The sequence below is a fragment of the Microtus oregoni genome, unplaced genomic scaffold, assembly GCF_018167655.1.
Source record: "Microtus oregoni isolate MIOR12 unplaced genomic scaffold, Mior012 000009F_ref0000495, whole genome shotgun sequence".
NCBI classification, from domain to species: domain Eukaryota; kingdom Metazoa; phylum Chordata; class Mammalia; order Rodentia; family Cricetidae; genus Microtus; species Microtus oregoni.
The window spans coordinates 57,168,599-57,195,617 of record NW_024543068.1 but is presented as its reverse complement, the minus strand read 5'-3'; the positions used below and the strand labels follow the sequence as shown (position 1 = coordinate 57,195,617).

General features: G+C 42.5%; 1 protein-coding gene across 2 annotated transcripts in view; it reads left to right on the top strand.

Moving 5' to 3' along the window:
- The window catches only part of Lamb1 (laminin subunit beta 1), a 68,266-nt gene that overhangs the window by 15,381 nt on the left and 25,866 nt on the right, over positions 1-27,019 (top strand). For both annotated transcript variants that reach the window (XM_041658581.1, XM_041658582.1), the window contains exons 7-19: positions 1,050-1,252; positions 3,950-4,070; positions 5,425-5,613; positions 5,900-6,079; positions 6,202-6,314; positions 8,412-8,491; positions 20,210-20,345; positions 21,852-22,010; positions 22,894-23,021; positions 23,193-23,316; positions 24,095-24,299; positions 25,188-25,331; positions 25,507-25,738. In XM_041658581.1, the coding sequence (XP_041514515.1) occupies positions 1,050-1,252; positions 3,950-4,070; positions 5,425-5,613; positions 5,900-6,079; positions 6,202-6,314; positions 8,412-8,491; positions 20,210-20,345; positions 21,852-22,010; positions 22,894-23,021; positions 23,193-23,316; positions 24,095-24,299; positions 25,188-25,331; positions 25,507-25,738 (2,014 nt within the window). The remainder of the gene's footprint in view (positions 1-1,049; positions 1,253-3,949; positions 4,071-5,424; positions 5,614-5,899; positions 6,080-6,201; positions 6,315-8,411; positions 8,492-20,209; positions 20,346-21,851; positions 22,011-22,893; positions 23,022-23,192; positions 23,317-24,094; positions 24,300-25,187; positions 25,332-25,506; positions 25,739-27,019) is intronic.

The following is a 27,019-nucleotide window of genomic DNA, read 5'->3' as shown; positions in this document are numbered from 1 at the left end:
CATTTTGCAGATGTTGCCATTCAGCGCAAGATTGTGAGTTCTCTGTTTTGTATTTAATTTTTACAAAGAGCCTAAGTTTAATGCATGGACTTTCTCTTTCCAGCCTCAGCTATTTCTGTCTTCACTGTGTTATAACTATTTAAAATTGCATTTGGTCTCTTTGGCCATTCAGAAAAACCACCTGAGTAACAGGTTGACTGGCCCGTGGTCTATCTAGTCATATAGAATGTCACTGACAGCCCAGCTTCTGGAATAAGCTTAGGCTTATAGACCCAGGAAGAAAGAGGAGAGATAAAAGAAGACAAGTTGATTTATAAGAAACTTTTGTGTAGGAAAAACAATTTGCCTGACCACCTAGAGCTAAACCTTTTGTCCTCATGTCACAATACTGAATTAAAAAAAATATAAAAATGTTTTTCAAAAAAAAATGTAGACTACAGTGTTGCTTAAAACTTGATTGAAAGAGGTCATAAATTTGTGAGGGAGTTGAGGGGACTATGGAGGAGTTGGAGGAAGGAAAGGGAGGGGTAATAGAAATACAGTGCACATATATAAGTTTTAAAATACTAGTTTAAGAAAAGCTTGGTTGAGACATTATTCCCCTAGAGAGGGAGTTTTCTCTAGTCTTATTACTTGGATTTAAGAGGCAGTAAATTTCAGATAGTGTTTTCTCATTCAAAAATAAATACATATCTGTTTCTATTGTAGTTAGAATTGGCACCCAGGATAAACCCATTTCTACCTGAAAGGAAATACTGACTTTGACAGCAGTGGCTATGGGAACCAGGGGCATTGCAGTATTTTTAGGTTAAGTGACAGTGGGTTTGGAACTCCAAGACTGTAACAGACATGACATTTTTACTAATCGGGGGCTATTGCACTGTATTAACTATGGTAAGGGTTACGCCATCATCTCGTTCATTCAGGAGGAGTAAAGTTTACTTAGACTGTTGTCATCTGCCCAGTCTGTCCCTAAAGAGAAATAATGTAGAATTGCCACAGCATGCTTATCTGTCTGATGAGACCTTTCATCTTGGTGACCTTTGTAGATCTATTAAAAATCACCAACTTGAGAATAAAGTTTGTGAAACTGCACACTTTGGGAGATAATCTCTTGGACTCTAGAATGGAAATCAGAGAGAAATACTATTATGCTGTTTATGATATGGTGGTTCGTGGGAACTGCTTCTGCTATGGCCATGCCAGCGAATGTGCCCCTGTGGATGGGATTGATGAAGAGGTGGAAGGAATGGTAAGTGTCCTGTGGATGCTTGTTCAGTGATCTGAAAGGCAAAACCTGTCTTTAAGTCTGTCACATTTTTTAGCAGTTTTAAATTCCCAAAATAGACTTCGATTTTTGAGTCACATTAGGGGCTGATTACTGATTCCCTGTCTTGGAGAGTTGCTTAGGTTATGAGAATGTGAGCAAAAACTACTAGTTTCATAGACCCTTAATTGGCTTTTGAAATCTATTGCTTTAGGCTGTTGCTGAAGTATTTTAGTTACCAAGGATTAAAAAGTTGTGTAAATAACAATCCAGATTGATTTTCCATTAAGAAGATTAAGAAACCACAAGCCTCCAGGCTTTATGCTGGTAAGAACGAGGTGGCCTCAGCTCAGAGAGACTGGCAATTATAACCCAGGACCAACCACAGATACCTCTTAGAGATCAAGTGATATTTTCTCTTTGTCCTCTCCTTTAACTTTCCTTTCTTTGCCAACTTTATATTGTGTTCGCAAACTGAATACTTGAAATTTTAGATTTCATTTCTTTGACAAATGGTTAATATGCTGGTTAGTTTTTGTCTGGTTGACACAGGCTAGAGTACCCTGGAAAGAATGAACAATTGAGAAATTGCCTCCATCAGACTGACCTGTAGAAATATGTGGGGCATTTTCTTGCTCAGTGATTGATGTGGGAGGGCCCAGCTCACTATGGTGGTGAAACAAGCTGAATGAGCCATAGGGGATCAAGCAGCATTCTTCCAAGGATTCTACTTCAGTTACTGCCACCAGGTTCCTTCAGTGATAATAGACTGTGACTTGTGACTTGGAAGTGTAAGCCAAATAAACCCTTTTTCTCTCCCAAGACAGCAGCAAACTACAGCAGTTAGGCTGGAGTACTGTACTTTAATCCACTTAAGTGGTTTCCCAAAAAATTCTTCAAACCCTTAGGAGTTTAATACCACACGGAGACTCTGCCGTCCTTGAGAGATCTATCCCAGGCACCTCCCATAGTCTCTGGCCCTCCCTTGACGACAGGCATATGTTGCTTATTTTCTCTCTGTCTCTTTAAAACTAGTTAGTCTTTGTACAAAGGGTGCAGAATCTGCGTGCTCTGCCCTTCTAAAACCTCTACCTTCCCTTTACTCCAGTTGGAAGTCTTCATGAGTAAACAAGTTAGCTTTTTAACAGCCCGAAGGCAGGGATATGCTTCTAATCAGTACATCTTTCTGAGAATTCAAGACAGACTTCGCTTTGCAGCACAGAAATCTTTGTGACTTTATGTCCAGTCATTCTTGTGGCCTCAGAATATGCATATTCAGGCACTGAGTGTCTTGTGATGTGGACTGGCCCACTGCTTTTCAGTTCAGTGCAAGCCCTGGGAACGAGAGGGGCTTAAACAATCTCTACCTAACTGCCCTCTGTCAAAACAGAGAGGAGAGACCTGTCTGTCCTGTTCCCAAATTCCAGGCAGTAGACATCAGGGTTACGGCAAAGGGCTTATACCTGCTTGGTAGAAAGGATCTATTTATCCTTTGCAGGCTACAAGGGTCTTAAGAATGCGTTGGCGTAAAATGACATTCAGTAGTACATCCTGAATCTCTTAGAAAAATTAATTTGTGTCTTTCTGATAGTTTTCTTGCTTGAAATAAAACATGGTAAATGGTTGAAAATGGTTTTTTTTATGGTTAAGAAAAATTAAGTGCTTTGTTTAAAGGGAGGAAATTGTCACCTGGCACAATGTAAAATGCACAGTGGTTAGATCCGGTTCTTGGAGACCAGTGCATATGGCATTCTACACTTATTTTTATAGGTTTCTATTACAGTAGCTTTAAAGAAATTATTCTTAGATAACTAGTTCGAAAATATATTGCATTTAAAAATTCATTTAGTGTGTATGTGTGTCCCCTCACTCATGACCCACTGAGTTCATATGGAGGTCAGGCACAACTTGAGGAAGTCAGTTTCTCTATCCATGTGGATACTGGGGATAAAATTTAGGTATTCAGGTTTGGTAGCAAAGGCCTTTACCCACCAAACCATCTCACAGACTCTAGGTTAATTTTGTTGCTGTTATTTTAATTCTTAAATAATTACTTAAAAATAATTTACTTTACATTATAATTACATCATTTTCTTCATCCCTTTCCTTCCTCTCAAACCATCCTATACACACACACACACACCTCCTTGCTCTCTTTTAAACTTGTGGCTTCTTTTTTCATTAATTGTTGTTACATATATGAACATGTGTATGTATGTAGACATACATAAGACATACGTACATATCCCTGAATACATAAATACAACCTATTCAGTCTTTAAGTTACTTATATGTGTGTTTTCAGGGATAATCATTTGGTATTGGATAACCAGTTGGTGTGTTCTTCCCTGAGGAAAACCATTTCTCCTGCTGTAAGCATTCCTCAGTTGCCTGCAGTCCCTTAAAAAAAATTTCTTAGGTTGTTAATTTTTCTCATCTGAATCCTTTGTGTAGATATTCAGTTCACTGTCTGTTGTACCATAGAAACTATTCCAGAAACAAGGATAATTGCTATTATCTTACATGGATAGAAATTGCTTAGTTGAGGAAAGAAAATAAAAGAAGCCCTCAATGGTAGGAGCTAGAGGTGTGTGTGAAAGATTCTATCTTCTGCTGACTGTGGAAAAAGTGTGGCCGATTGTGTGTTTCTGACTTTGCTTCTCCTGGTTTGTAACTTCCCAGGTTCATGGACACTGCATGTGCAGGCACAACACCAAAGGCTTGAACTGTGAGCTGTGCATGGATTTCTACCATGATTTGCCATGGAGACCTGCTGAAGGTCGAAACAGCAATGCCTGCAAAAGTAAGTGTCAGTGGGAAGGGCAGTTGGGATCCACTTCTACAATGAATGTGTTTGCAGAGGGGAGGAAGATAGGGCCATTCTCCTGACTGTGAGTGTTCCAGAGCAATAATATGTATGCATTGAGTTAAATTAATAATAATTAGTATGTCTGACATTGACTTGGGAAAACAGCAATGGTGTCCATGACATTGCATCTGCTTTTAAGACAAGAGGATAACAAGACAAATGAAAGGCAAATATTGTATATTTCTGGTGTGGGTTTGAGGTGTCCCCCAAAGGATCATGTGTTGAGTGCTTGGTGCCCAGTTGGTGGCACTGTTGAGAAGTAATTGGGTTCCCAGGCCACTAAGTTGATCAATGGATCAGTCCCTTGATGCATTCCTTGCTGAACCTAGGTTTACTAGGTTAGGTCCTGGAGAAGGAGGTAGGTCTCAGAGGTATGCCTCTGATGATGTTTCTTGCTCCCAACCTTGTCTGGTTTGTTCTGCTTCCTGACTGTCTTGAAGTGAGCAGCTCTGCTATTCCATGCCTTTCTGCCATATCACAGAGCCAGCAGCACCAGAATGAGCCAGCTGTAGAGTATAACCCCCAAAACTATTAGCCAAAGTAAAGCCTTCCTCCTTTAAGTTGTTTTCACAGTAATCAAAGAAGTCTGCCTTGTTGATGGACTGCCCATGTGCTAGAATTACAGGCTGCACCATGTCTACCACTGTCATCCCCCACACCTCCTGCCATATTCTTCAAATATGAAACCCAAAAAGATTTCCTAGGAATGCATTGTCCAGCATGTCCTTCAGAATAGTAGAAAGTACTGCAATCAATTCTACCTAGTAGGGTGGTGCCAAAGGTACCTTCAGTGGAACAGCACCCTTCTCCTGTGTTGATCTCACTGAGAAAACAGCCAAGTAAATCAACTAGGTTGATCTCAAACTCAGAGATCCTCCTGCCTCTGCCACCACAGTGCTAGGATTAAAGGTGTTTGTCACCACGACCTGGCCTAGCAATCTTAAAGTTGCTAACTTGATTTGTGGTTTCCACTAGGATCAACAAGGGGCTATATCCTTTTTCATGACCAGAGCCTTCTCACTGATTGCTGTTCTACTCAAACTCAGTCCCCACTTTGTTAAACTTCCTTCCTGTTACCTCCATCTTCAATGGGTAAACAGATTTAAAAGTTTTGTTCTTGCCAGGCAGTGGTGGCACATGCTCTTAATCCCAGCACCTGGGAGGCAGAGGAAGGCAGATCTCTGTGAGTTTGAGGCCAGCTTGGTCTACAAGAGCTAGTTCCAGGACAGGCTCAAAAAAAAAAAAAAAAAAAAAAAGTTTTGTTCTTGACATTGGTCTTGTCATACAGAATGCAACTGCAACGAACATTCCAGCTCATGTCACTTTGACATGGCGGTTTTCCGGGCCACTGGGAATGTCAGCGGGGGAGTGTGTGATGACTGTCAGCACAACACCATGGGACGCAACTGTGAACAGTGCAAACCATTCTACTACCAGCACCCCGAGAGGGACATCCGAGACCCCAGTCTTTGTGAACGTACGTTGGGAAATGTCATTTATAGGGCCTGTTTTGTTTATTTGTTTTAATAATTTTTCATGCAGAATAATTGTTGTCAATATCCTCCTCTTGGAGCTCAGACTCTGAGCAGCATAGCCAGCATTGCTAATCAATTGCTGTCTAGGATACAGGGAGAAGCATTTACGCTAATCAAACCTTCTTAAGTTCTCTTTGGCTGGATTTGGAGAGTGGAAGAAAATATATGTGCTTACAAAAAACCATGGCCTAATTCCTGATGTCTTTAACTTGGAGTTGTTCTTCTCAGCATGTACCTGTGACCCAGCTGGTTCTGAAAATGGAGGAATCTGTGACAGTTACACTGATTTTTCTGTGGGTCTCATTGCTGGTCAGTGTCGGTGCAAATTGCATGTGGAAGGAGAGCGCTGTGACGTTTGTAAAGAAGGCTTCTATGATTTAAGCGCTGAAGACCCGTTTGGTTGTAAATGTAAGTTTGTTTGGGGCGTTCTCCAGGGATATAGTTCCATTTTACACTGAAATTGTAAAACTAAACAATAGCTTTGGACTCACTTGGTTTGTGCTTCTTTGTTCATTTTGTCTTTTATAAAGCATGTGCTTGCAATCCTCTGGGGACAATTCCTGGCGGGAATCCTTGTGATTCTGAGACTGGGTACTGCTACTGTAAGCGGCTGGTGACAGGACAGCGCTGTGACCAATGTCTGGTAAGTAAACCTTAATCTCTCAATAAGAAGTTAGTGAATATGGCATGGTTGTTTTGTTTTTTTTTTTTCTTTGGTTTTTCGAGACAGGGTTTCTCTGTCGCTTTGGAGCCTGTCCTGGAACTAGCTCTGTAGACCAGGCTGGTCTCGAACTCACAGAGATCCACCTGCCTCTGCCTCCCGAGTGCTGGGATTAAAGGCGTGCGCCACCATCGCCCAGCAATGGTTTTTTTTTTTTTTTTTTTGGTTGTTTTGTTTTTGAGGTAGAGTCTCAGTATATACTCAAGGCTGGCTTTGAACCCACAGTCCTCTCAACCTGCCACCCATGTCCTTGTATGGTATGTGTGTACCTGGAAAATAAGGAATGTGTCTCCTGTTATGAATTTTACCATCATCCATACAAGTTAATGCTAAGAGACCAATGAGAAAAGTCAAAATGAGGATGCAGAGTGAGTTATTTGACAAAGCACAACAAATAACGCTTATGAAGACAAGTGAACAGTTTTTAAAAGTGGCAATGCTAATTGCTAGTGAGGACATGATGAGCTAAGACTTGTTAGTTGCTAACAGAAATGCAGGTTGACTCATACTGTAAAAAGTGTTTCAGAGAAATGTCTCAGGAGCTAGTAAAAATGTACGTATTCCTAACCTAGTAACCTTACTCCCCGAGGCTCCCAGTGAGATCCTCAGAGAATTGGACAAAGGTGTATCCCTCTCAAGATTCATTCTGTCCTTATTAATTATGTCAGAAGGCTTGGAATCAACAGTGGGAAAGTAGTTACATGAACTTGGGGATTTCCATACAAAGTGATATCAGTTCCTGTGGAAAATGGCACAAATGCAAGGAAATGTTTGTGTTGTTGTACTAACAAACAAACCAGAGTAAGACAGAGACTTCATGTAGGAAAAAATTCATCAAGACTGAGAAAATCTGGAGGAAGTACACCAATAGCAGTTCAGTGGAATAGTATTTTGGGGGGAAGTGGGTGCTGGGCATTGAACCCTCTATTTTGCACATGTTGGGCTTTAACAATGAACCTCAGCTCTCGCCCTGAGTAGAAGATTATGAGGGTAGTTAACATAGATTATCTTATAGCTTCTGTGGCATTTTAATGCTGTTTTTATTTAGTTTTGCTTAGAGGATCCACTTGCCCCACACATACATGTATTTGCAACCCCTAAATGTGTTTGCTTGTGTACAATCCTGAGATGCTTAATAAATGTCTTGAAGTCTGGTTTAAATTAGTACATCTGAGCAGATGAACCTCTGTTTGCTTTTGAGATACAGGGGAATCTCTGTTGTAAGGAGGCCACTTGTTCATTTCCTGGCTGCCCAGACTCCCGAAATAACCACACAGAAACTCTATTAATTAAATCACTGCTTGACGAATTACTTTACTTAACTGTATTGCTAGCTAGCTCTTACATCTAGAATTAACCCATCTCCATTATTTTCTATTTTACCATGAGGTCCGTGGCCTACCTGCAAGGTTTCAGCGTGTCTGTCGCTGGCAGTGGCTCCACGGCTTCTTCTTGACTCTGCCCTTCTTTCTCCCAGCAGTCAGTTTAGTTTTCCCCACCTAGCTCTGTTCTACCCTATGAGACCAAGCCAGTTTCTTTATTAACCAATGGTATTCACAGCATACAGAGGGAAATCCCACATCAGATCTCTGTATGAAGAGACCTGGTATTTGCCTTTCTTTTTCTTAGAGAAGAAGCTCTCATTTTTTCCTGCTTTGCCCATGAACACAAATCCTAAAACCTTTCCTTGTGGGTCTTGTGACAGACTGAGCTGAAGGAAATGTAAAGACATGCCAAATACTTTCCATAACTGTTCTTACTGCCAGAGCCATTTGCATGAAGAAAACTGATCTCTGTACTGCTTGCTCAGAGCAGGACAGCACTTTCCCTCAAATGACTCAAAGATGAGTGTGTGTGTGTGGGGGGGGGAGGTTAACTAAGAATATTTCTACCCTCTGTCTGTTTTCATGGTTGAAAGCAATGCTTGGAATAACCAAGCATGCTGGAGCTTGTTCTTTGCTGAGTCTCTTGTACAGTCAAAGGAACCCATCTTTACATGTTTGATCTTTTGTTCTGTAGCCACAACACTGGGGCTTAAGTAACGATTTGGATGGATGTCGACCTTGTGACTGTGACCTAGGAGGAGCACTGAACAATAGGTAAGTGGAATCTTATTTGTACTCTGACCCAGGTGCCAAGGAAACTCATGACTTCTGGAAATCTGAGGTTTTGTTGCCTCTTAAGAAAGTTTGTAAAGTATGTTCATCCTTGGTTTGAGTACCTGCTAATCATTTGTACTGTGGTCTCAGTGAGTTCAAGGGTTGTTGTCATGCTAGGAGTTATTGTGTTGGCCTAGAGGTGGCTTAATGTTTGCAGAGGAGCCAAGTTTGATTCACCCGTGTGACTAAAAATGCATGGAATTCAAGCTCCAGGCTCTAACACTCTATTCTGGCCTCCACATGCACCTGAACTCACACACACACACACACACACACACACACACAGACACACACACACACAGACATAGTATACATGTGCATAATTAAACACTTTTAAAAAGAATAATTTTTTTGAATCTAGGAAATTTATGTCTTGATTTTTTAAATAATGCTGTTATTCAGTTTTGTACTTTTATTTATCCATACCTTTTAAATTATCGAAGCCATGCATGCCCATAGTTTATAAAGAAAACAAAAGAGTTCAAACAGTTCAAAGAACTATAAACTGAAATGCAAAGGCATTTTTTCTCCTGTTTTCTGTTTTAAGTTTCTCCTAGGTAATGCTAGATGTATCATTATTAGCAACTTCTTGTTGCTCGCTAAAAAGTTAATAACAGGCAGTTATGAGTTCAGTATGCCTGCTGAAAGTCGGTGTTATTTTCTTCTCTGTTTTAAAATGATGTTAGGTTTTATGTGTTCGGCTTTTTTTTTCTTTTTTCTTTCTGTGTATATATTGTATGCATACGTGTGGGAGGCAGCCTGCAGTTTGACATTGGGAGTTTCCTTTGAGTGCTCTCCATCTTCATTCTTTTTAGGCAGGGTCTCTCAGTTAAGCCCAAAGCTCACCTATATGGCTAGTCCCCTTAGCCAGCTTGCTCTGCAATCCCCAGGCTAGGATTCCAGGTGGATTGCCAAGCACTTACACGGGTTCTGATCCTCTTGCATACTGAGCCCTCTCCCCAGACCCCTATTTATATTTTAATAGACAACATCAAAGAGAAAAACCAGTCCATAATTTCCCACTTGCCTTTATCTTCATTTATCTGTATCCACGAGTGTGCACACACCACAGCACACATGTGGAGGTCAGAAGACAATGTGAGAGAATTGGTTCTCATTCTGGTGTGTTGGTTAGGTCATCAGGCTTAATAGCAAGTACCTTAGCCCACTGAATGAATCGTCCAGCCAGTCCTAAACGTGTTATCCTGAAACTTGCAAATTTTCCACTTGTAGAACTTTGTCTTACACTCATCCACATCTTTATTTTTAATAACGTTTTTATCTATCAGGTGAAAATGCATAATCAGTTTGGTTACTTTTATCTCTGTTTTTTAAATGTGTTGTGGTGAAGCTTTTTGAAGACATGTCTTGATAAATGCCTGCATCTCTGTAGATCAGGTTTCAGTGATGAAACTGCTAAGCCAGAGACCATACATATTTTCATTTTCAGAGAATGCCATATTGTTCGAGGTGGATTAAACCAGCTGGTTTCCTTTCTGTCTGTCACAGAAGTGCTGGCTCCCCTGGCCCCAGCCTCAGCTGGTAGCAGCAATTTCTTTTTCACTGATTTTTGTTGGCTTTTTGTTTTGTTATGTTATGCTATGTTTTGTTTTTCCAGAGACAGGCTTTCTTTGTGTAGCCTTGGCTGTCCTAGAAAACTCGCTTTGTAGACTAGGCTGACCTCAAATTCACAGAAGTCTACCTGTCTCTGTCTCCCGAGTGCTGGGGTTAAATGCTTGTGCCACCACTGCCTGGCTCTTTTTCACTAACTTAACAGATAGAAAATAGATTCTCATTTGGTTAGGAGAATCTTTTCATTTCTTTTCTTTGTAACTTTTAAACTATTAATAAAGTTCACTTATCATTTTAAGTTACTGAAATATGCTAGTTTCCTTTGAATTGACATAACATGTGAATCTCTACAGAAATATATAATATGTTTAGCCAGTTCTTTTTATGGGAGTTGAGTTAACCACAGTTGAGTACGAAAAGAACTTTGGTCTCTATCCCTGGACCCAACTCAGAACATCTGGCAGGGAGAGTGTAAGTGACTGCGAGGACAGATGTTTCCTTGTCTCCTCAGTCCTCCCTCAGAGAACATGCTGAATTCATTGAGCAAGCTTCGTGTGCTCAAAACTTGACTCTCTGACAACTTTATTTCCCAACTGCACAATCTGCTGGCAAGGTCTGAGAATGTGTTCCCTTTGGCCTTTTATTTGGGTTTGTTCTGTTCCAGAATACTCTGGGATACAATACAGCAGATGAATTCTCCCTCCAGAAGAACTCTGTTCTTAGAAACTCCTGAGGGGAGGCAGCTGGGATGCTCCCATAGATGCAGGGAGACTCCGGTCTGCCACGTATGCACTCCTGATTCCTCCATTGATAGCTGTCACCAACCCCCACCCACCCAGTTCTTCCTGAGCAGATAAAAGTGACCATCATAATTCAGGAATGTCTGGGGTTCCTTTACCCTACAAGGTCTCTATTCATTTCCTTTTCTCCATTGCACACTTGGTCTCCATTCCAACCTGTCTTCTAATTCCTCCTGAAAACTTCCAGCACCAGAATATGTTCATCCAAAGAGTCTGTGAAACAAAAAGTTTTAGTGAGAATTTTAAAACAGGTAGTCCTCTGTTGGGAGCTGTGAACCTCCCAGATCCTGAATTTCTGGTAAACAACTTGTAATGCTTGCAGCTGCTCTGAGCACAAGACCCTCAGGAATTCCTGATGGCAGGGGAGTGGTTTCTGGTGGGTTTGGCTGGGGCGTTGCTATCAGTTAAGGATCTCTATATAAGCGACAGTGGCGGGGGGGGGGGGGGGGGGGCATTCCTGTTTCAAGGATTCTGGCATCGAGGATGACCTGTGTGTCTGTCTGTCTGTCTTTGTGTGTTTCAATCTCCAGCCCCGTGCCCGGTGCACAAACTGTATGGTAGTGCATAGAGCGCAGACAGGTGTGGTGCATTCCAGTCCTCCAATCTAGCATGACTGATGAGACCCCCGTTTTCATGGGGGAAAGGAAGCCTTAATAGATACTTGCCACCCCGAAAGCCCTACAGAGTCCTCCAAGAGATGTTTCTGAAAGATTTTCTTAGACTTGTCCCTTAACCACTATTTCAACTAGGACACTTGCCCATGCAAGGCACCCTGGGAACACTTGCTGTATGGTTGACCTGTAGCACAGGAGTATATTTTAAACTTTATATTTCTTTACTTCTCTTTTAAAAACTGTTTTTACACTTTATGTGTGGGGGAGGGAGTAAGAGTACAGTCCTCAGTAAGTTGATTCTCTCCCACTACCATCGATCTCTGGGTTATCCCAAGCTTGGCACCAGGCACTCCTACACTCACCAGCCCTTTTCTGTGGACACATATTAATAATGCTAGATAAGTGTTGATTGAGTAAGAGAACTTGATAAACAAAAGATTTCAAGGTGTAGTAACTGCATACATACTTCTTAGGTGAAGCGGTTTCTAAATATGATATCAAACACCTTTTGGTTACTTTTAGCTAGGGACAAAATCTAGTACAAAAGTATTTAAAGTGAAAAACACTTCAAAACATTGTGTAGAACTAGCCAAATGGAATTTGAGTTGTACAGTAAAGGCTTTGTCCACCACTTCTAGTATGTTTTAAATATTTAAAGAACTCAGACCTAATAGTTTTAAGTAAAAGAACTAAACCCAAGATAATGAATTTTTGTCCAGATTGCTTACTTTAATGAATAAATAAGAATTAATGGCAGTGGCTGGTAGATAAACAGTACTTTAAATCAACATCTTTGCAGCATCCATCCAAATGTTCTCACTTAAATGTAGACCCTTGGGCCAGCTCTGGGCATCTAACCTGTAGCCCACCATGTCTTGGTAAGAGCTTTGAGCTCAGTCTTCCCTCTTAGAAGTACATCAGGAGGTGCATACTACCTTCTCGGAAGTTTCCAACACTCTCTTAAGATGTGAGGTCTCAAGAATGTGTTCTCTTTGACCTCTTTATTTGGATTTGTTCTGTTCCAGAGTATACTAGAATGCAATATAGCCTGTGGCCTCTTCCTCTGGAGAACTCTGTTCTTAGAAACTCCTGAGAGGAGCAGCTGGGATGCTCCCATAGATGCGGGGAGGCTCCCATAGATGCGGGGAGGCTCCCATAGATGCGGGGAGGCTCTGGCCTGCCACATTTGCACCCCTGATTCCTCCATTCACACTGTCAGCCCCCACCCCGCCCAGTCCTTCCTGAGCAGATAAAAGTTCTCTGAAGTTCCCAGCATTCGCCTGATGTTTGTTTAGCACTTGTTTACTCTGTATTTCCTTTAGCACCAGACTGAGGCTTGCAGCTGCTCCATCTGCAAGGGTCTGAAATTTACCAACGGTGAACCCAGAAGACAGGTTCCTAGACACTTTCATCAGCTCTCCGAATAATTGTGATTTATCTAGCTTTTTGTTAGTTGCTACAAGGGATGGACATTAAGGGGTTCCTTCTTGTTTGGAAGTGTAGTTGGGGGTGGTGGTGATACTACCCAGAAAGAATGGGTGGTGCTGGTCTTCAAGGTAAAGTAGTTCTTACTTGGAATCAATTATGGATGAGATGACTGTGCTGAGTACAACAGCTGGCCCTAATGCATGGTACTTTTTACACTTTAGAAATTTTCATTGTTAATAGAGAAAAGCTGAACTTACACTTGTCCTGCTCATTCATGTGTAACTAAAAGTAATTATATTCCACTAGAACTTTTAATTGTTTGTATTTGTGAGAAATCTGGGCTAAATCATCTTAACCTTGACCTATTGGGAAACCTAGAGCCTGTATTGACTTTTGATTGCTGCCAGACAAATTACCACACTTTAGTGGCTGAAAACAATATAAACTTAATATCTTGCAGTTTGGTAGGGCAGCTGTCTCTGTCTCTGTCTCTGTGGATTACAGACAGATGTTGGTGCAGGGTCCTTTGCTTTCAATGGACAATAGGGGAAAGAGAGTGTTCTCTGTTTATTCAAGTGTCAGGTAGTTTCCTTGAAGCTGTAGGGTGATCCTGTTTGCTGCTGGCTGTTACCTATAGGCTGCTCCCATTCCTTGATTTCACAACCTACTTCCTCTTTCCTCAAAGCTGTAGTAAGTCCTTGTGATACCATAGCTCTCTAACCCACTTCTCTGCTTACCTCTCCCACTTTTGAGAGCTCCTGGGAGTGGATTAAGTCCACCTAGATAATCCATGATCATGTCACCCATTCTGGGATTCCTGCCCTTCATCACATCTGCCATGCGTGGTCATGGACCAGCGGGTCCCAGAGAGGATGAATGTGTCTTTCGATGCCAAGCCTCTGTTTTGTGTTATCTTTCTGATACTGATTAAATAAACTCTGTATTCAGGTTACAGGAGAATTTGTAGTAAGAGTGCGAAAAATTGTATAGTATTTCTGACATGTGATTTTTGTTTGTTTGCTTGTTTGTATTTAGACCAGTAAAGAATAGTTACATGTCATCTTCTGTTGAGGAGGAGCTTGGATTTGGGAATGAGTTTCAAAAGCAGAATAAAGTTGAATGGCCTCATATTTGTTGGGGGAAGACTTAGCTGGGAGGAAAGAGAGGGTAAAGGTTAAGAGGGGGTGGGCAGGTCAGGTTCTTCTACTTCTTTGCTTTCATCATTCCCATCCTTTCTCTGCACATCAGAATCATCCTCCCCAAGGATCAGGGCCAAGTATCAGGGCCACATCTTCCAGGACGCCTCCCTTAATTTTCTCCATCAGGTAAATTACAACTTCCTATGTACACCCAGAGTGCTACTGGCTACATTTTGTCTTGGTTAATTGCTTTACTGCTTATCTTCCCAGTAAGATTCCAAGTTGTTTAAGAGAGAGACATCCCCCCCCCCCCATCCCATATTATTTATCCACAAATAATTAAGGGTTGCTTCAGAAGCAAGTCGGACTAACATATGAGGGCACTGGTACCAGCATGCACAGTGTCCAGGGACAGTATTTGTTTGCTAAATATTTGCTGAAGAGTACAAAGAGTGTGGCTCGTCTGACAGCGCAGGGCTCTATTAGGATGAACTATGGAGCTGCAGGAAGCCAGACAGAGGCATCATCACCTGACATGACAAGGTGCAGAGAAACACTTGTGGGTCTATGGAAGCAGGGCTCTAGGAAGGTGGATTGGGTAGTGATGGCTTAGGAAACTGCATGAAATGGTGGCATCATGGCCTAAGATAATGACAGTGACAGGAGAAGAAGGCTGCTAAGTGGAAAAACACACTGGAAGAAGACTTAGATGTTCATGTTGAGGAAGAATAAAGCTTTATCTCACACCATGAGAAAGGATTTAAAATCTGAGCATTTAAGAAGAGAGAATGAGAAGGGGGTGTGAATGATGCTGAGTACTTCAGGAGTGCAGCTGGGAGTGCCTCATCCACGGCTGGAATAATGGAAATGAGCGTAAAACTTGGGGTGTTTAGAGCTGTAAGGGTGAAGAACGTCTGTGGGGCACGGGACATTTACAAAACATTAGTGTGGAATTGAAGCTCTACTTAACAGTGGCAGTGATTCCAGTCTGTCACTACACTTGTGGTCACAGGGCTCAGAAGCAAGGTCCTTCTAGATCCTTCCATGTGATCATCTCTTCCTGGGATTATTGCTCACTTAGTCTAGAATTGTGTCACCTAGGAAAGACAAGCTCAAGGGTCCGCCAGTATCTCTCCATCTTCAGCTATTGTTTCTAATGATAGTGGAGCGCTAGTTACCTTTTTTGATTCATTTAGGCTCCCAGTAAGCATCTGCTGTAGTGGAAGTGGGTCCATGTGATACAATGTCTGATGGCTGAATTTCTGAAAATGACAGTTGTTGGTGGCCTAGGCTAAGAGTGCTGGGTCCTAATTAGAACAGGCTTTCTCTTCCTGGAACTGGTTCTGTAGCTTTAAGAACTCCTATTCCTTTGGGATAATGTCTTGCTCCTCTAGCAAGGATATCACTTGACAAACAAGCCTTGGCCTGTTCCATCTTCTGGAGTTGCAGCTTGCCTGAAGCTTGATTTTCCCTAAACTTCAGGCGCAGGGCTTAAGTACCATTGTAAATCACATCTTGACTTTTAGTGGAGTGAAAAGGGATGCCTGAAGCCAGGTGTGGTGATTCAGTCTGAAATCCCAGCAGTCAAGCTGAGTTAGGAGGATGGCAAATTCCAGGCTAACGTGAGCTATTTACAGAGACACCCATCTTAAGAAAAATAAAGTCAACAAAGGATACATATATTTGGGTTTTACCAGACTCATAAAATAGTAGCATGGGAAGAAACAAAGAAATAATCAGAGCAAAAGATAAATACATTACAGTTTATACAGTTTCATTTATTACCTAAAATCATAATATATAGTAAGAATTTATCTATATTAAATCTTTTTTCTAACTTTCGTTCATTCTTTTTCTATCCATTGTTTGCTGAATGTATTCCCTGTGCAGAGCATTAGGCCTGGGTGGGTGTGGGCAGTTGAGGTGTGAAGACCTAGCTGGTGGATAGAGATCTGCTAATGATTATGATAAAGGAAAAAGCAAAGGTTTTATGTGCAAGTAAGGAAGAATCACATTCTTAAAAAGCATCCATTGGCAGTGGTTGGGGAAATTAAATAATGTTAGAAGTTGGTCTAGGCTCTGAGAAGCAGATGTGAAGACTCTGGGCCTCCACTTTAAGGAAGTGACAAAGCATTGTAAACAGTATGTGTACAGAAGCAAGGCAGTGACATGAAGAAGGAAGTCTGAGCTATGGAATGGGGCTGGTGGTCAGGAACTGCCACAGCAGGGAAGATAGATCATCCTAGGCTAAAGGACCAGCCTGAACCACAGGAGGAATCACAGTCACTAGTGCATCTGAGAAGTTGCAAGTAGTGCAGTATGACTGGGGAGAACTGGGGAGACATTAGGCAGACAAGAACCACACTAGAAGACATAATATGCCTGTCTATTGTGCCAGGAAGTCACATGGTGGATGCCTTCTAGAAAGGTCCTGAGGGGCAGCTGTATGGAGGAATTGTGTTAGGTTCTATATTTGACAAGGATTCGGTCTTAATTAGGGTTTCAATCGCCGTGAAGAGATACCATGACCACAGCGACTTTTTCAAAGAAAACATTTAATTAAAGTGGCTTGCTTACAGTTCAGAGGTTCAGTCCATTATCGTCGTGGCAGGACATGCAATGTAAAGGCAGGCATGGTGCGGGAGAGATAGTTAATCCTTGTTGGTATGGAGGCAACAGGAAGTAGACTCTCACTGGGCACAACTTGAGCATATATGACACCTCAAAGCCTGCCTGCACCATGGCACACTTCCTCAAACAAGACCACACCTACTCCAGGGCTACATCTCCTAATAGTGCCACTCCCTTTGGCACTATTTGTTTTCTTTCAAATCACCACAGATACCAATTAGAAAACTGTCACATTTGCTGACAGAGAACAGCATGGCCACTGGGAGGGGAAGGGCACAGTAGTTGGCTCTCCATGACTCTGTGGGATGGGATGCCATCAGCCCAGTGGAGAACACAGGAGGGAGGTAGTGGTGTGTTGTAATAGGAGAAGTGGGGCTGCGTCCCCAGCACCCCGGCCGCCTGCTAGCTTATGCCCCGAAATAATTACACGGACACTGTATTCTTTTAAACACTGCTTGGTCCATTATATCTAGCCTCTTCTTGGCTAACTCTCGCACCTGGACTAGCCCATTTCTAATAATGTGTGTAGCATCCCAAGGTGCGCTTACCGGGAAGATTCTAGCCTACGTCCATCCTGGGTCGGAGCTTCATCACGTGTGCCTCAGAGAGCAAAGCTATCATGTCTGCCTGGGAGAGGGGAGCATGGCATCTCTGAGCTCACTTCCTCTTCCTCCCAGCATTCTGTTCTGTTTACTCCACCTACCTATGTTCTAACCTATCAGGGCAAGCAGTTTCTTTATTTAATTAACCAATGACCTTCCTCCATCATTTCCCCTTTTTCTGTTTAAACAAAAAAGGAAGGCTTTAACTTTAACATAGCAAAATTACATATAACAAAAACAGTTATCAAGTAAAAATTACAATATTTACATCTATTTTATCTTTATCATAACAAAGGAAAACAACTTAACTATCTATCTATTCTTCAACTGCATCAAAGACTCCAGAAAGATATAATATTACCTAAGTAAACAAGAAATAAGCAACTTTCAAAACTCTAGAAATGACAGAGACATTTTGCTGCCTGGACAGTCACCCAAAGTTCCTCTGTACTGTCAGGGCATCCATCTTCGGCCTACAGGCCCATAGTATCCCGAGACGTTTCCATGAAGCAGGAAATTTCAAAGTCAGTTCAGTCACTATCTGTTGTGTCCTGCAGAATGTCTTGCAGACTCCTTCATGAATCAGGAACCCCAAAAGATCATCTCACCTTTAGGCAAGTTCAGTAGTTCTCTCTCTGCGGGTTCTCTGTGTCCAGTTTATGCAATAGTCCAGGCAAGAGCAGTTTCTTGCCCAAATGGCTATCAGACTCCATAAGGATCCTCTTCGATGCCCATCTTCCTCTTGAAGGAGATTGGTGCTTCCAGGAGCAGACGTGTCTCATTGTCAGAAAAACCCTAAGTTATTAAAACATTTAAAATGCCATATTCTATAATCTTTGAAAAATATGAAGAATGCCTATCTAAAATATATCTATGTACATCTAGAAAATCTTAACTAACATGACTACAAGCTTGACTATTATTGATTATCCATTAACAACCTATATACATTACATTTTTAAGTGAACTACACAATCACAATACCTTAATCAAGATCAGAAATACATATACATATAACAAAATTGACCTTAAATCTCTATCAATAAAGCAAAATCTATACTAATGCAAATTATTCATACCTATATCATATCCCCCTTTAAATGTTAAAGAACGTTTATAAACCATATTTGGGAACATGGGTGCAGTTTTTTCTCTCCAAACTGCTTCCTGCTGAATGGGGGCATCGTTAATTAGGTCTTTCATGGTATAACCTGTGTGCTAGTTTCATCTCAGTTGGCAGTTGAGCGAAGCAATTTTCTGAAGATGTTCACAGCAACCCTTCGGGAGGGTGTGGTCCATCATATCATATTGGGATAGAAGCAATCCACAGACTCTCACCCTCTGTGAAAACAAAATAAGAAACTCCTTTCCAAAGCATCATGTCCTTAGATCCAAATTTCAAAGTCAAGGCATTTTCAAAATATCTATGTTGGATTAGTTCAGCAGCATTTATAAGCAAGTATCTTTTAGCAGCTGTTGTTCCTTCCTCAGCATTCAAACAATTCAAAGAGAGCATAATAGCATACAGTATCAAAATTCTCTGTTTATTTTCCATCTTTGTATGGCTTTATTTTAACTCTATTTTGTTTATTTTTACTTTTATTTTATATTCTCTGTATATCTTTGTCCTGAACTAGCTTTTGTAGACCAGGCTGGTCTCGAATTCACAGAGATCCGCCTGCCTCTGCCTCCCGAGTGCTGGGATTAAAGGCGTGCGCCACCACCACCCGGGCAAGTCACTTTGTATCAGACCAAATCTGCCACTGTGGCGGCTTTTGTTTTTTTTTTTTTTTTGGTTTTTCGAGACAAAACCGCAGGTACTTGAGCTTCCACTAATTCAGGCAGCTGGGTTCCACTGCAAACTTAGCCAAGGCAGGCAGGGAGGGGTTAATTGCTCCAGCGAGCAGGCGGGGCAGAATGGGCCTGTGTGGCCGAGTGTATCTCAGACTTGGCACTGAGGTCCGAGTCATGGACTAAAAAACGGCACCCTGGAGCATGCTGTGTTAGCTAGCAGGCTACGCGCTTGAGTTGGGTGCCAAATAGCCCTACGTTGGATGCCAAAATGTAATGGCGTAAACGAATGCAGACAGATTGTAAAAATATATACAGCTTTAATGGAGAAATAGATTTACAGAACCACCGTTCAGGCAGAGACCAGGAAAGCAGAAGCGAGCCAGATTTATAGGTAAACATTAGCCCGAGGTGAACACGCCCCCTAAGGGGCAGGACTTATCCCTACAGTGGTGCCTCTTTGGATGGGTTGTTCCAAAGAAACTTGGAGAGCTGAGTTAAAGATTTCCTTCAGGGAGTTGGCTATTTGGGTCTGAGGTCAAAAAAGAGTTGTAATAAAAAGAAAAGCAAAAGAGGGCTGTGGAGGTGGCTCAGTGGTTAAGAATACTGGCTGCCTTTCTAGAGGAACCACCTACATGGTGGTTCACAGCTATTATAACTGCAGTCCCAGGGAATCCAATGCTCTCTGATGGTCTCCATCAGCATCAGGCATGCATGTGGTCATATGCATACACATATAGGCAAAACAGCCACTCACATAAAACAAAGTGAAGGGGGGAAGAAAAGCAAACAGTGTAAGTAAGATTCCAAAGCAAGAAAATTTGTGATGTTTATAAGAAGTTTCCGTGTCATACAGAAGGAGCATAGGAAACAGAGGCAACTGAAAAGACCAGGCCGAGAATACTCAGGGTCATGTGTTTAGACTAAGTTTGGGATTCACTTACAGGTATTGTTTTTTTTCCCTTATACGTCATTTTTTGAATGAAATAAAAATAGATTGCCCCATAATAAATTTGATATCTAAACATAAGAACCTGTCTGCGTCTCCAGTGAGCTCTGATGAGCTGTGCTTCCTCCTCAGCTGTTCAGAGGACTCTGGCCAGTGCTCCTGCCTGCCTCATATGATTGGGAGGCAGTGCAATGAGGTGGAATCTGGTTACTATTTCACCACCCTGGACCACTACATCTACGAAGCCGAGGAAGCCAATCTGGGGCCTGTAAGTAGGGGAGCTTCTGGAAGCGTGGGAGAGCAGCACTGTTACCGACTACACAAGCTTTATAACAATGTCATTTAAGAAGTATCTCTGTAGATTTTGTCAGCACAAAATAAGGGTGGGGACATGCTGTCATATTTAAAGGTAAGTCAATATAGAATTCACAAGTAGACTTTGGAGAGTTCTATAATAAGGCTTTTGGTTGGTGTGTCTACAAGTGTAAGTATTTTACACTATTCTCTCATTTGTGCTTCAAAATTATTGTAGATCTGACATCATGAAGACTCAGACATATTTCACTTACCACCCCAAACCTTTCTGTTGTAAAATGTATGTCTGGCATTTAAGCGTAACTGGTTGACACAGATGGAACCAAGGTATTTTTCCTTGTAGTAAGGAGGCCACTTGTTTCCCAGCTGCCCAGAAGCTTAGACCCGAAAATAATCACACAGAAACTATATTATTTAAAACACTACTTGACCCATTAGCTCTAGCTTCTTATTTTCTAACTCTTACATCTTAATTCAACCCATTTCCATTAATCTGTGCATCACCACGAAGTCGTGGCCCACCAGCAAAGTTGCGACACGTCTGTCCCTGGAGGTGGCTCCATGGCTTCTCCCTGACTCTGCCTCCTTTCTCCCAGGATTCTGTTTAGTTTTCCCTGCCTAGCTCTGTTCCCCTATAGCTCTGCTGTAATCCCAAAGCAATTCCTTTATTAACCAATGATATTCACAGCATATAGAGGGGAATACTACATCATTTCCCCACGTGACTTGCTGTCTTGAGCATTCTCATAGTATGGCTTCTGACATCCAATAAGAAAGAAACAAGCTGCCAGAACTACTTAAGCTCTAGACTGCTATCCCCTAATACTCTGTCAATCACAATTCCCTGGGCCAGCATAGTTTACAGGGAGTGAAGTATTGGCCGTGTCTCTTGGCAGGCAAAACCCCTCACAGATACTAAGGAGGACTCAGTATGGCCATTTTTGGAGATGGCCAGTCACAGGTTCTATGTAACAACTGTGGGCAGTCCACCAGAGTGGAATCATCATTTGGGATCATATACTCGCCAGTAAATCACACTCCTGTTTGTGTACTCGTCAAGAGAGCAGTGGAGGAGAGAGAGTGTGCTGCACTAGATACTGAGCTGGCCATGCAGAGACTTGTGGAGTACCTCAGCACTCCTAGGGAGGCTCGACAACCATGTTCTTATCTTTGATTATCAACTAATTATGTTGAGTGTGGTATATCCCAAACTTTTGACTTCCATCTCCCTTGTCCCAAGACGACTTCAACCATAAAAGTAAAAGCATCTAATTACCTGTTTATGTGAGAGGGGGAAAAAAACAAACACACACAAACCTAAAAACAACTTACTATCTTCAGGGCATTTGTAGCTAGGAGACAGACAATAGTCAGTTTTGAATTACTGGACATCTTTGGCTATGAGGTGTAGGTGAATTCCATTTCATACAAAGAATAACTAGTGTCATTGTGTCCCCAGGGAGTCGTTGTGGTGGAACGGCAGTACATTCAGGACCGGGTTCCTTCCTGGACAGGACCTGGCTTTGTCCAAGTGCCTGAGGGGGCTTATCTGGAGTTTTTCATTGACAATATACCATATTCCATGGAGTATGATATCCTAATTCGCTATGAGCCACAGGTAAAAAAAAAGCCATCAATATACATTGTGTGGGGGATCGAGGGGACTGTTACTAGGTAAAATTTAGCCCTAATAGGTACTAGAATGTTCTGTGAAGATGAGTTTGCACTGACATAAATACTGGCCACTGGTTTTTCTAACCTTCTCTGTGTGCCTTTTTAAATCCAGCTTCTTATTCAGCAAGAGCTGATGTTGGTTATCAAAGCTATCCTCCCCCTGAGGCCTGGCTGCCCAGTGTTGGTCCCCTAGTGTTGTGAAAGTCCAGAGGTGACATTATAACAGAGATAAAGTTGGGAAACGTGTATGGGGGAACTGAGCCAGGGTTTCTAGAGTATTTCCTAAAGACTCAGCTCCAGGCCTTACAGCATGAGTGTTAATCGTTAAGTGCTATTTTTTTTTCTTTAGAAATGGGGTCTTGTTTTGTAGCTGAAGCTAACCGTGAGCTCAAAGTCCTGCCTCAGCCTCTTCAATGCTAGGATTACGATGTGAGCCAACACATGCAGCACATAAGTAGAGTTTGATAAAATGATTCAAAGGGAAGAAAGGAGATGAAGGAGGGGCTTGTTGAGAATCAGTCTTAATGCTAGAAAGGATATGGTCAGAGGTGTGCTTGGGGAAGTGTCAGGATGAGAAGAGGCTTCTGGACTGTGTATTGAGCAGAAGGTTGTCGTTACATGAGCTTCTTGAGAGTAGATAGCAAAGGCATGTCGGAAGAAAGCAGGTTTTCGGGCTGGCGCTGGTCAGGAACAGAGGAAGTGTTAGGGATGGGAAAGCATCTGTGAGGTTTCTGTTGAAACTGAGCCACAGTGGAGAGATCTTCCGAACTGAACTGAGTGCAGTGGGCTAACACAGAGTTCCTTTAGTCCTTTGTTTCCTGTTCTAGCTGCCGGACCACTGGGAGAAAGCTGTCATCACCGTACAGCGACCTGGAAAGATTCCAACCAGCAGCCGCTGTGGTAACACTGTTCCTGATGACGACAACCAGGTGGTGTCTTTGTCACCAGGCTCAAGGTCAGTGTGACAGTGGGGTCCTACAGACTGAGTCACCGTTTCAGAGTGAGGCACTGGCTGTGGAAAGTCTTCTGTTGGCGTGGTCGCCATAAATAAGCTTTTGTTTTACTTCCTGTTATTATTGGAAGCTTAAAAGTTGTTTTCTGTTGTTTCTCTCTTGTCTTGGGGCAGATATGTCGTCCTCCCTCGCCCAGTGTGCTTTGAGAAGGGAATGAACTATACAGTGAGGTTGGAGCTGTCCCAGTACACAGCATCTGGCAATGATGTGGAGAACCCCTACACGCTCATTGACTCAGTGAGTGCCAGGTTCTTGTCCATGTAAGAGAGCCTAATAGAAAGTGCCCAGCTGCTACCGCAGTATTGTGTGGAGAGACAGCTCTGGGTTGTGAGGCTGAGTGGGCCCTTTTTGCTTCCAGAGTTTCTTTGTTTATACGGTAAACAGTCAGCGCTCACTTCTGGATTGAAAAAAAAAAAATTCTGACTAAAACCCCCCAGTCCCTGAGCACAAAATCCCACCAATCTCTGGGCTCACTCCAAGCTGAGGACTTGAAATCTCTACCCTGGAAAACTTCTTCCCCAAAAAAAACCCTATATAAGCATGACTCCTGCTCAGTTCCCTGCTGCTTCTCACCCAAGCAGACGCGGCCACTTCATGTCTTTCCCAATAAATCTTTGTGAGGTTTGTTGAATGGTGTGACCTTGTGGTAGTCCTTGGCTCCTGATTGCCAGGATTCTTTTCCCTTCAGAGCTGCGACACTTCCATCAGAGAAACCTTTCCTTCAGAGCTGTAACAGTTAAAATAGCATTCTACCTTTCTGGGAAGGTTCAAATCATTTCCCCACAAATCTGTAAACTGCTTCAGTAATAGTTGTTTCAAAGCCCACCAACCAGTATAAAGTTTATCTCATTTTCTAAGCAGAATATTTACGATGAGGAAGGTTTCTGCTTTATGTCATGAGTGTTATTAGCTTCTGTTCCAAAAGCAGAAGGCTGTGGGGTTTTAGCATGGGTTCTTGCTATGGTTGATAATGTGGGCACCTTCATGAGGTCATTGTGTTATTCTTCCCCCATAGCTGGTTCTCATGCCCTACTGTAAATCCCTTGACATCTTCACTGTTGGAGGCTCAGGAGATGGGGAGGTCACCAACAGTGCCTGGGAAACCTTCCAGAGGTACCGGTGTCTGGAGAACAGCCGGAGTGTAGTAAAAACACCGATGACAGATGTCTGCAGAAACATCATCTTCAGCATTTCTGCCTTGATTCACCAGACAGGTCTCGGTAGGTGTTACTTGAGCAGCTACGGAGTCTGCAGGGTATATTTTTGCACTAAGAGGTACAATGGGGTACATGCCTATGCTTCCTTGTGACACAGCATGAAGGAAGCAGTATCTTTAACCTGAGCTTGACTTTATTTAACAAGTATTTTAGTTTAGTTGTTTAGCCTGGTGTGATAGTTGAACACTTTTAATCCCAGTGCTCAAGAGGCAGAGATAGGCAGCTATCAGTGAGTTTGAGGCCGGCCTGGTTGACATAGCAAGTTTCAGGACAGGGCTCTATAGTGGAACCTTGTTTCAAAAAAATAAAATAATAAATAACAAATGCTTTTGTAATTTAGCATCATCAAAGATGGAATCTGCATTAAAGAAATTTTCGAAGGGGGTAAAGAGATAGCTCAGATTCCTTGCAGAAGAATCAAGTTCAGCTTCCAGGGATCCAGAACCTCTGCCTCCGTGGGCACCTGCATTCATGTGCTCTTACCTAACAAACATACACATAATTAAAAATAATAAAAATAAATCCTAAGTATACACAGTATGTAAGGATGTAGCCTGCCTATAGGCTGTGGACATGAAGGACTGAGAATCAGGAAAGCATCACCTAACTAAAAGTTATGTTTTTTCTCTAGGAAAGGTTAGACCAGCTTCCAGTGATCACAGAGGTTTAATACTGTCAGATATTTGAGCTCTTAATGACCTCCTGCCTACGAAACCTGCTTTGATCTGCTAGGGCAGCTGACTTGTTCCCTCCCAGTCTGCACAGGATGAAGTTTTTAAACTGGAATTTTCAGAACTAGAGTAGAAAAGGGGTCGGGGAGTGTTCAGGGAGAGAGATAGGTGTGACGTTCTGCTCCCATCATCAGCCTAACCATTGCTCTTTTTCCTGCAGCTTGTGAATGTGACCCTCAGGGTTCCCTAAGCTCTGTGTGTGACCCCAACGGAGGTCAGTGTCAGTGCCGGCCTAATGTGGTTGGAAGAACATGCAACAGGTGTGCACCAGGCACCTTTGGCTTTGGCCCCAACGGATGCAAACGTAGGTGTATCACAGACTTTGTAATGAATTCTGGGATGGTCCTTGGGGATTCCCTGACTTCCGAGAGCAAGGCTCAGCTCTGAGCCTGATCGCTGTGATCACTATGGATCAGGGCTGTGCACATGTGAAGGCATGTCTGTCTATTTAATGAGTTCTTTGTTTGCCTTGTCTGCAGCTTGTGACTGCAGTCTGCAAGGATCTGTGAATGCTTTCTGCGATGCTGTCACGGGCCAGTGCCACTGTTTCCAGGGCATATATGCTCGGCAGTGTGACCGTTGTCTCCCTGGGTATTGGGGCTTTCCCAGCTGCCAGCCCTGCCAATGTAACGGTCATGCTGAAGACTGTGACACGGTGACAGGGGAGTGTCTGAGCTGTCAGGACTATACCACTGGCCACAACTGTGAAAGGTATGTGTGCACCACCTCCTGAATGTAAAGATAATACTTTGGGCATGGAGACTGGAACACCTATAATCCCATTTCTTGTGGGGCAGAAGTAAGAGGACCAGGAGTCTAAGGCTAGCCTGGGCTACATAATGAGGCTTTGTCTCAAAAAAAGAAAATGACACCATCTTTGGCTAAGTAAATATTATCTTGGACAAACGACAGAATTAATCTCTTGTAGGCTGCAAATGGTTCTTTCATTTTTGGTCATCCCAGCATTTTCTAACAGCTCACTCGTTTATCTAGCACAAGTACAGCTTACACCTGGTTTGTGCCACGCACTGCTTTGGTGCTAGAGCTGTGGTGATCACAACCACCTGAAGTCTGCTCTTTGAGAGTGGCCTGGCAAGTCAGCCTTGGATAGAAGAAACTCCCACTTGACACTTTCTGGCTTGGATAAGAGTTGAGAAATATTCTTCTCTAGTTTGGGTCAAAGCAGAAGCCTCATCCAAGTGGGACTACTCACTTCATATAGCTTTGTTATTCAAAACATTGTATGCACCCAGTTTCCTGGAGACATTAAATATACAAAGTAAAACTATTCTCCAGTTAGCAGATGTTTTTTTACCACTGAATAGTACTCTAATGTGTATATATTCCACACTTTCTTTATCCCCTGCCCTTTCTTAAGGAGGGAGGGGGAGGGAGGAGAGTGAGTGGGGGAGCCAGAGGGGAATGGGAGGAGGGGGGGAAGTGTAAATTTTTGAATGGAAAAATAAAATAAAATAAATTAAAAAAAGCATGGACAACGCACTGAAGTAGAAACCCTTGAAGGTGAACTGCAGGCCCAGCTCTGCTAATTGCTTTAAAACTGTGGGAGAATGAATAAGAATTTCTGTATGTGTGATAGCCAGGTTCAAGCTTTTGTGTTATATGGGAAGTAAAAAGCACCCTAGTTAACATTTACTTTGAGGTCAGCAGTCTTCCTTGCTCAAAGTTGGGAGGTTGAGTCAAAATGAGGCTCTGTATCTAGGTGTATAAGCATTTGCAAAGCATTCAGCCCTCACAGATCTCCAGTCTTAAAAATTCTGGACGTGATGGGTTTGAAAGCTAGGAACATCCCTCTTTCTTGCCCAGGTTTGGAACCACATAAGAGATGGACTCAGGGGTCACAGCTGTAAAGCATCCCTATCAGTGCTGTTGGGTGAAAGCTGGATTTCAGGATGGCTTAGCCCCATGACCATGATTGTCTTGCTAACTGTATCTCCTCTACCACCCCCATCCTCACCCCATCCTCCATACTCA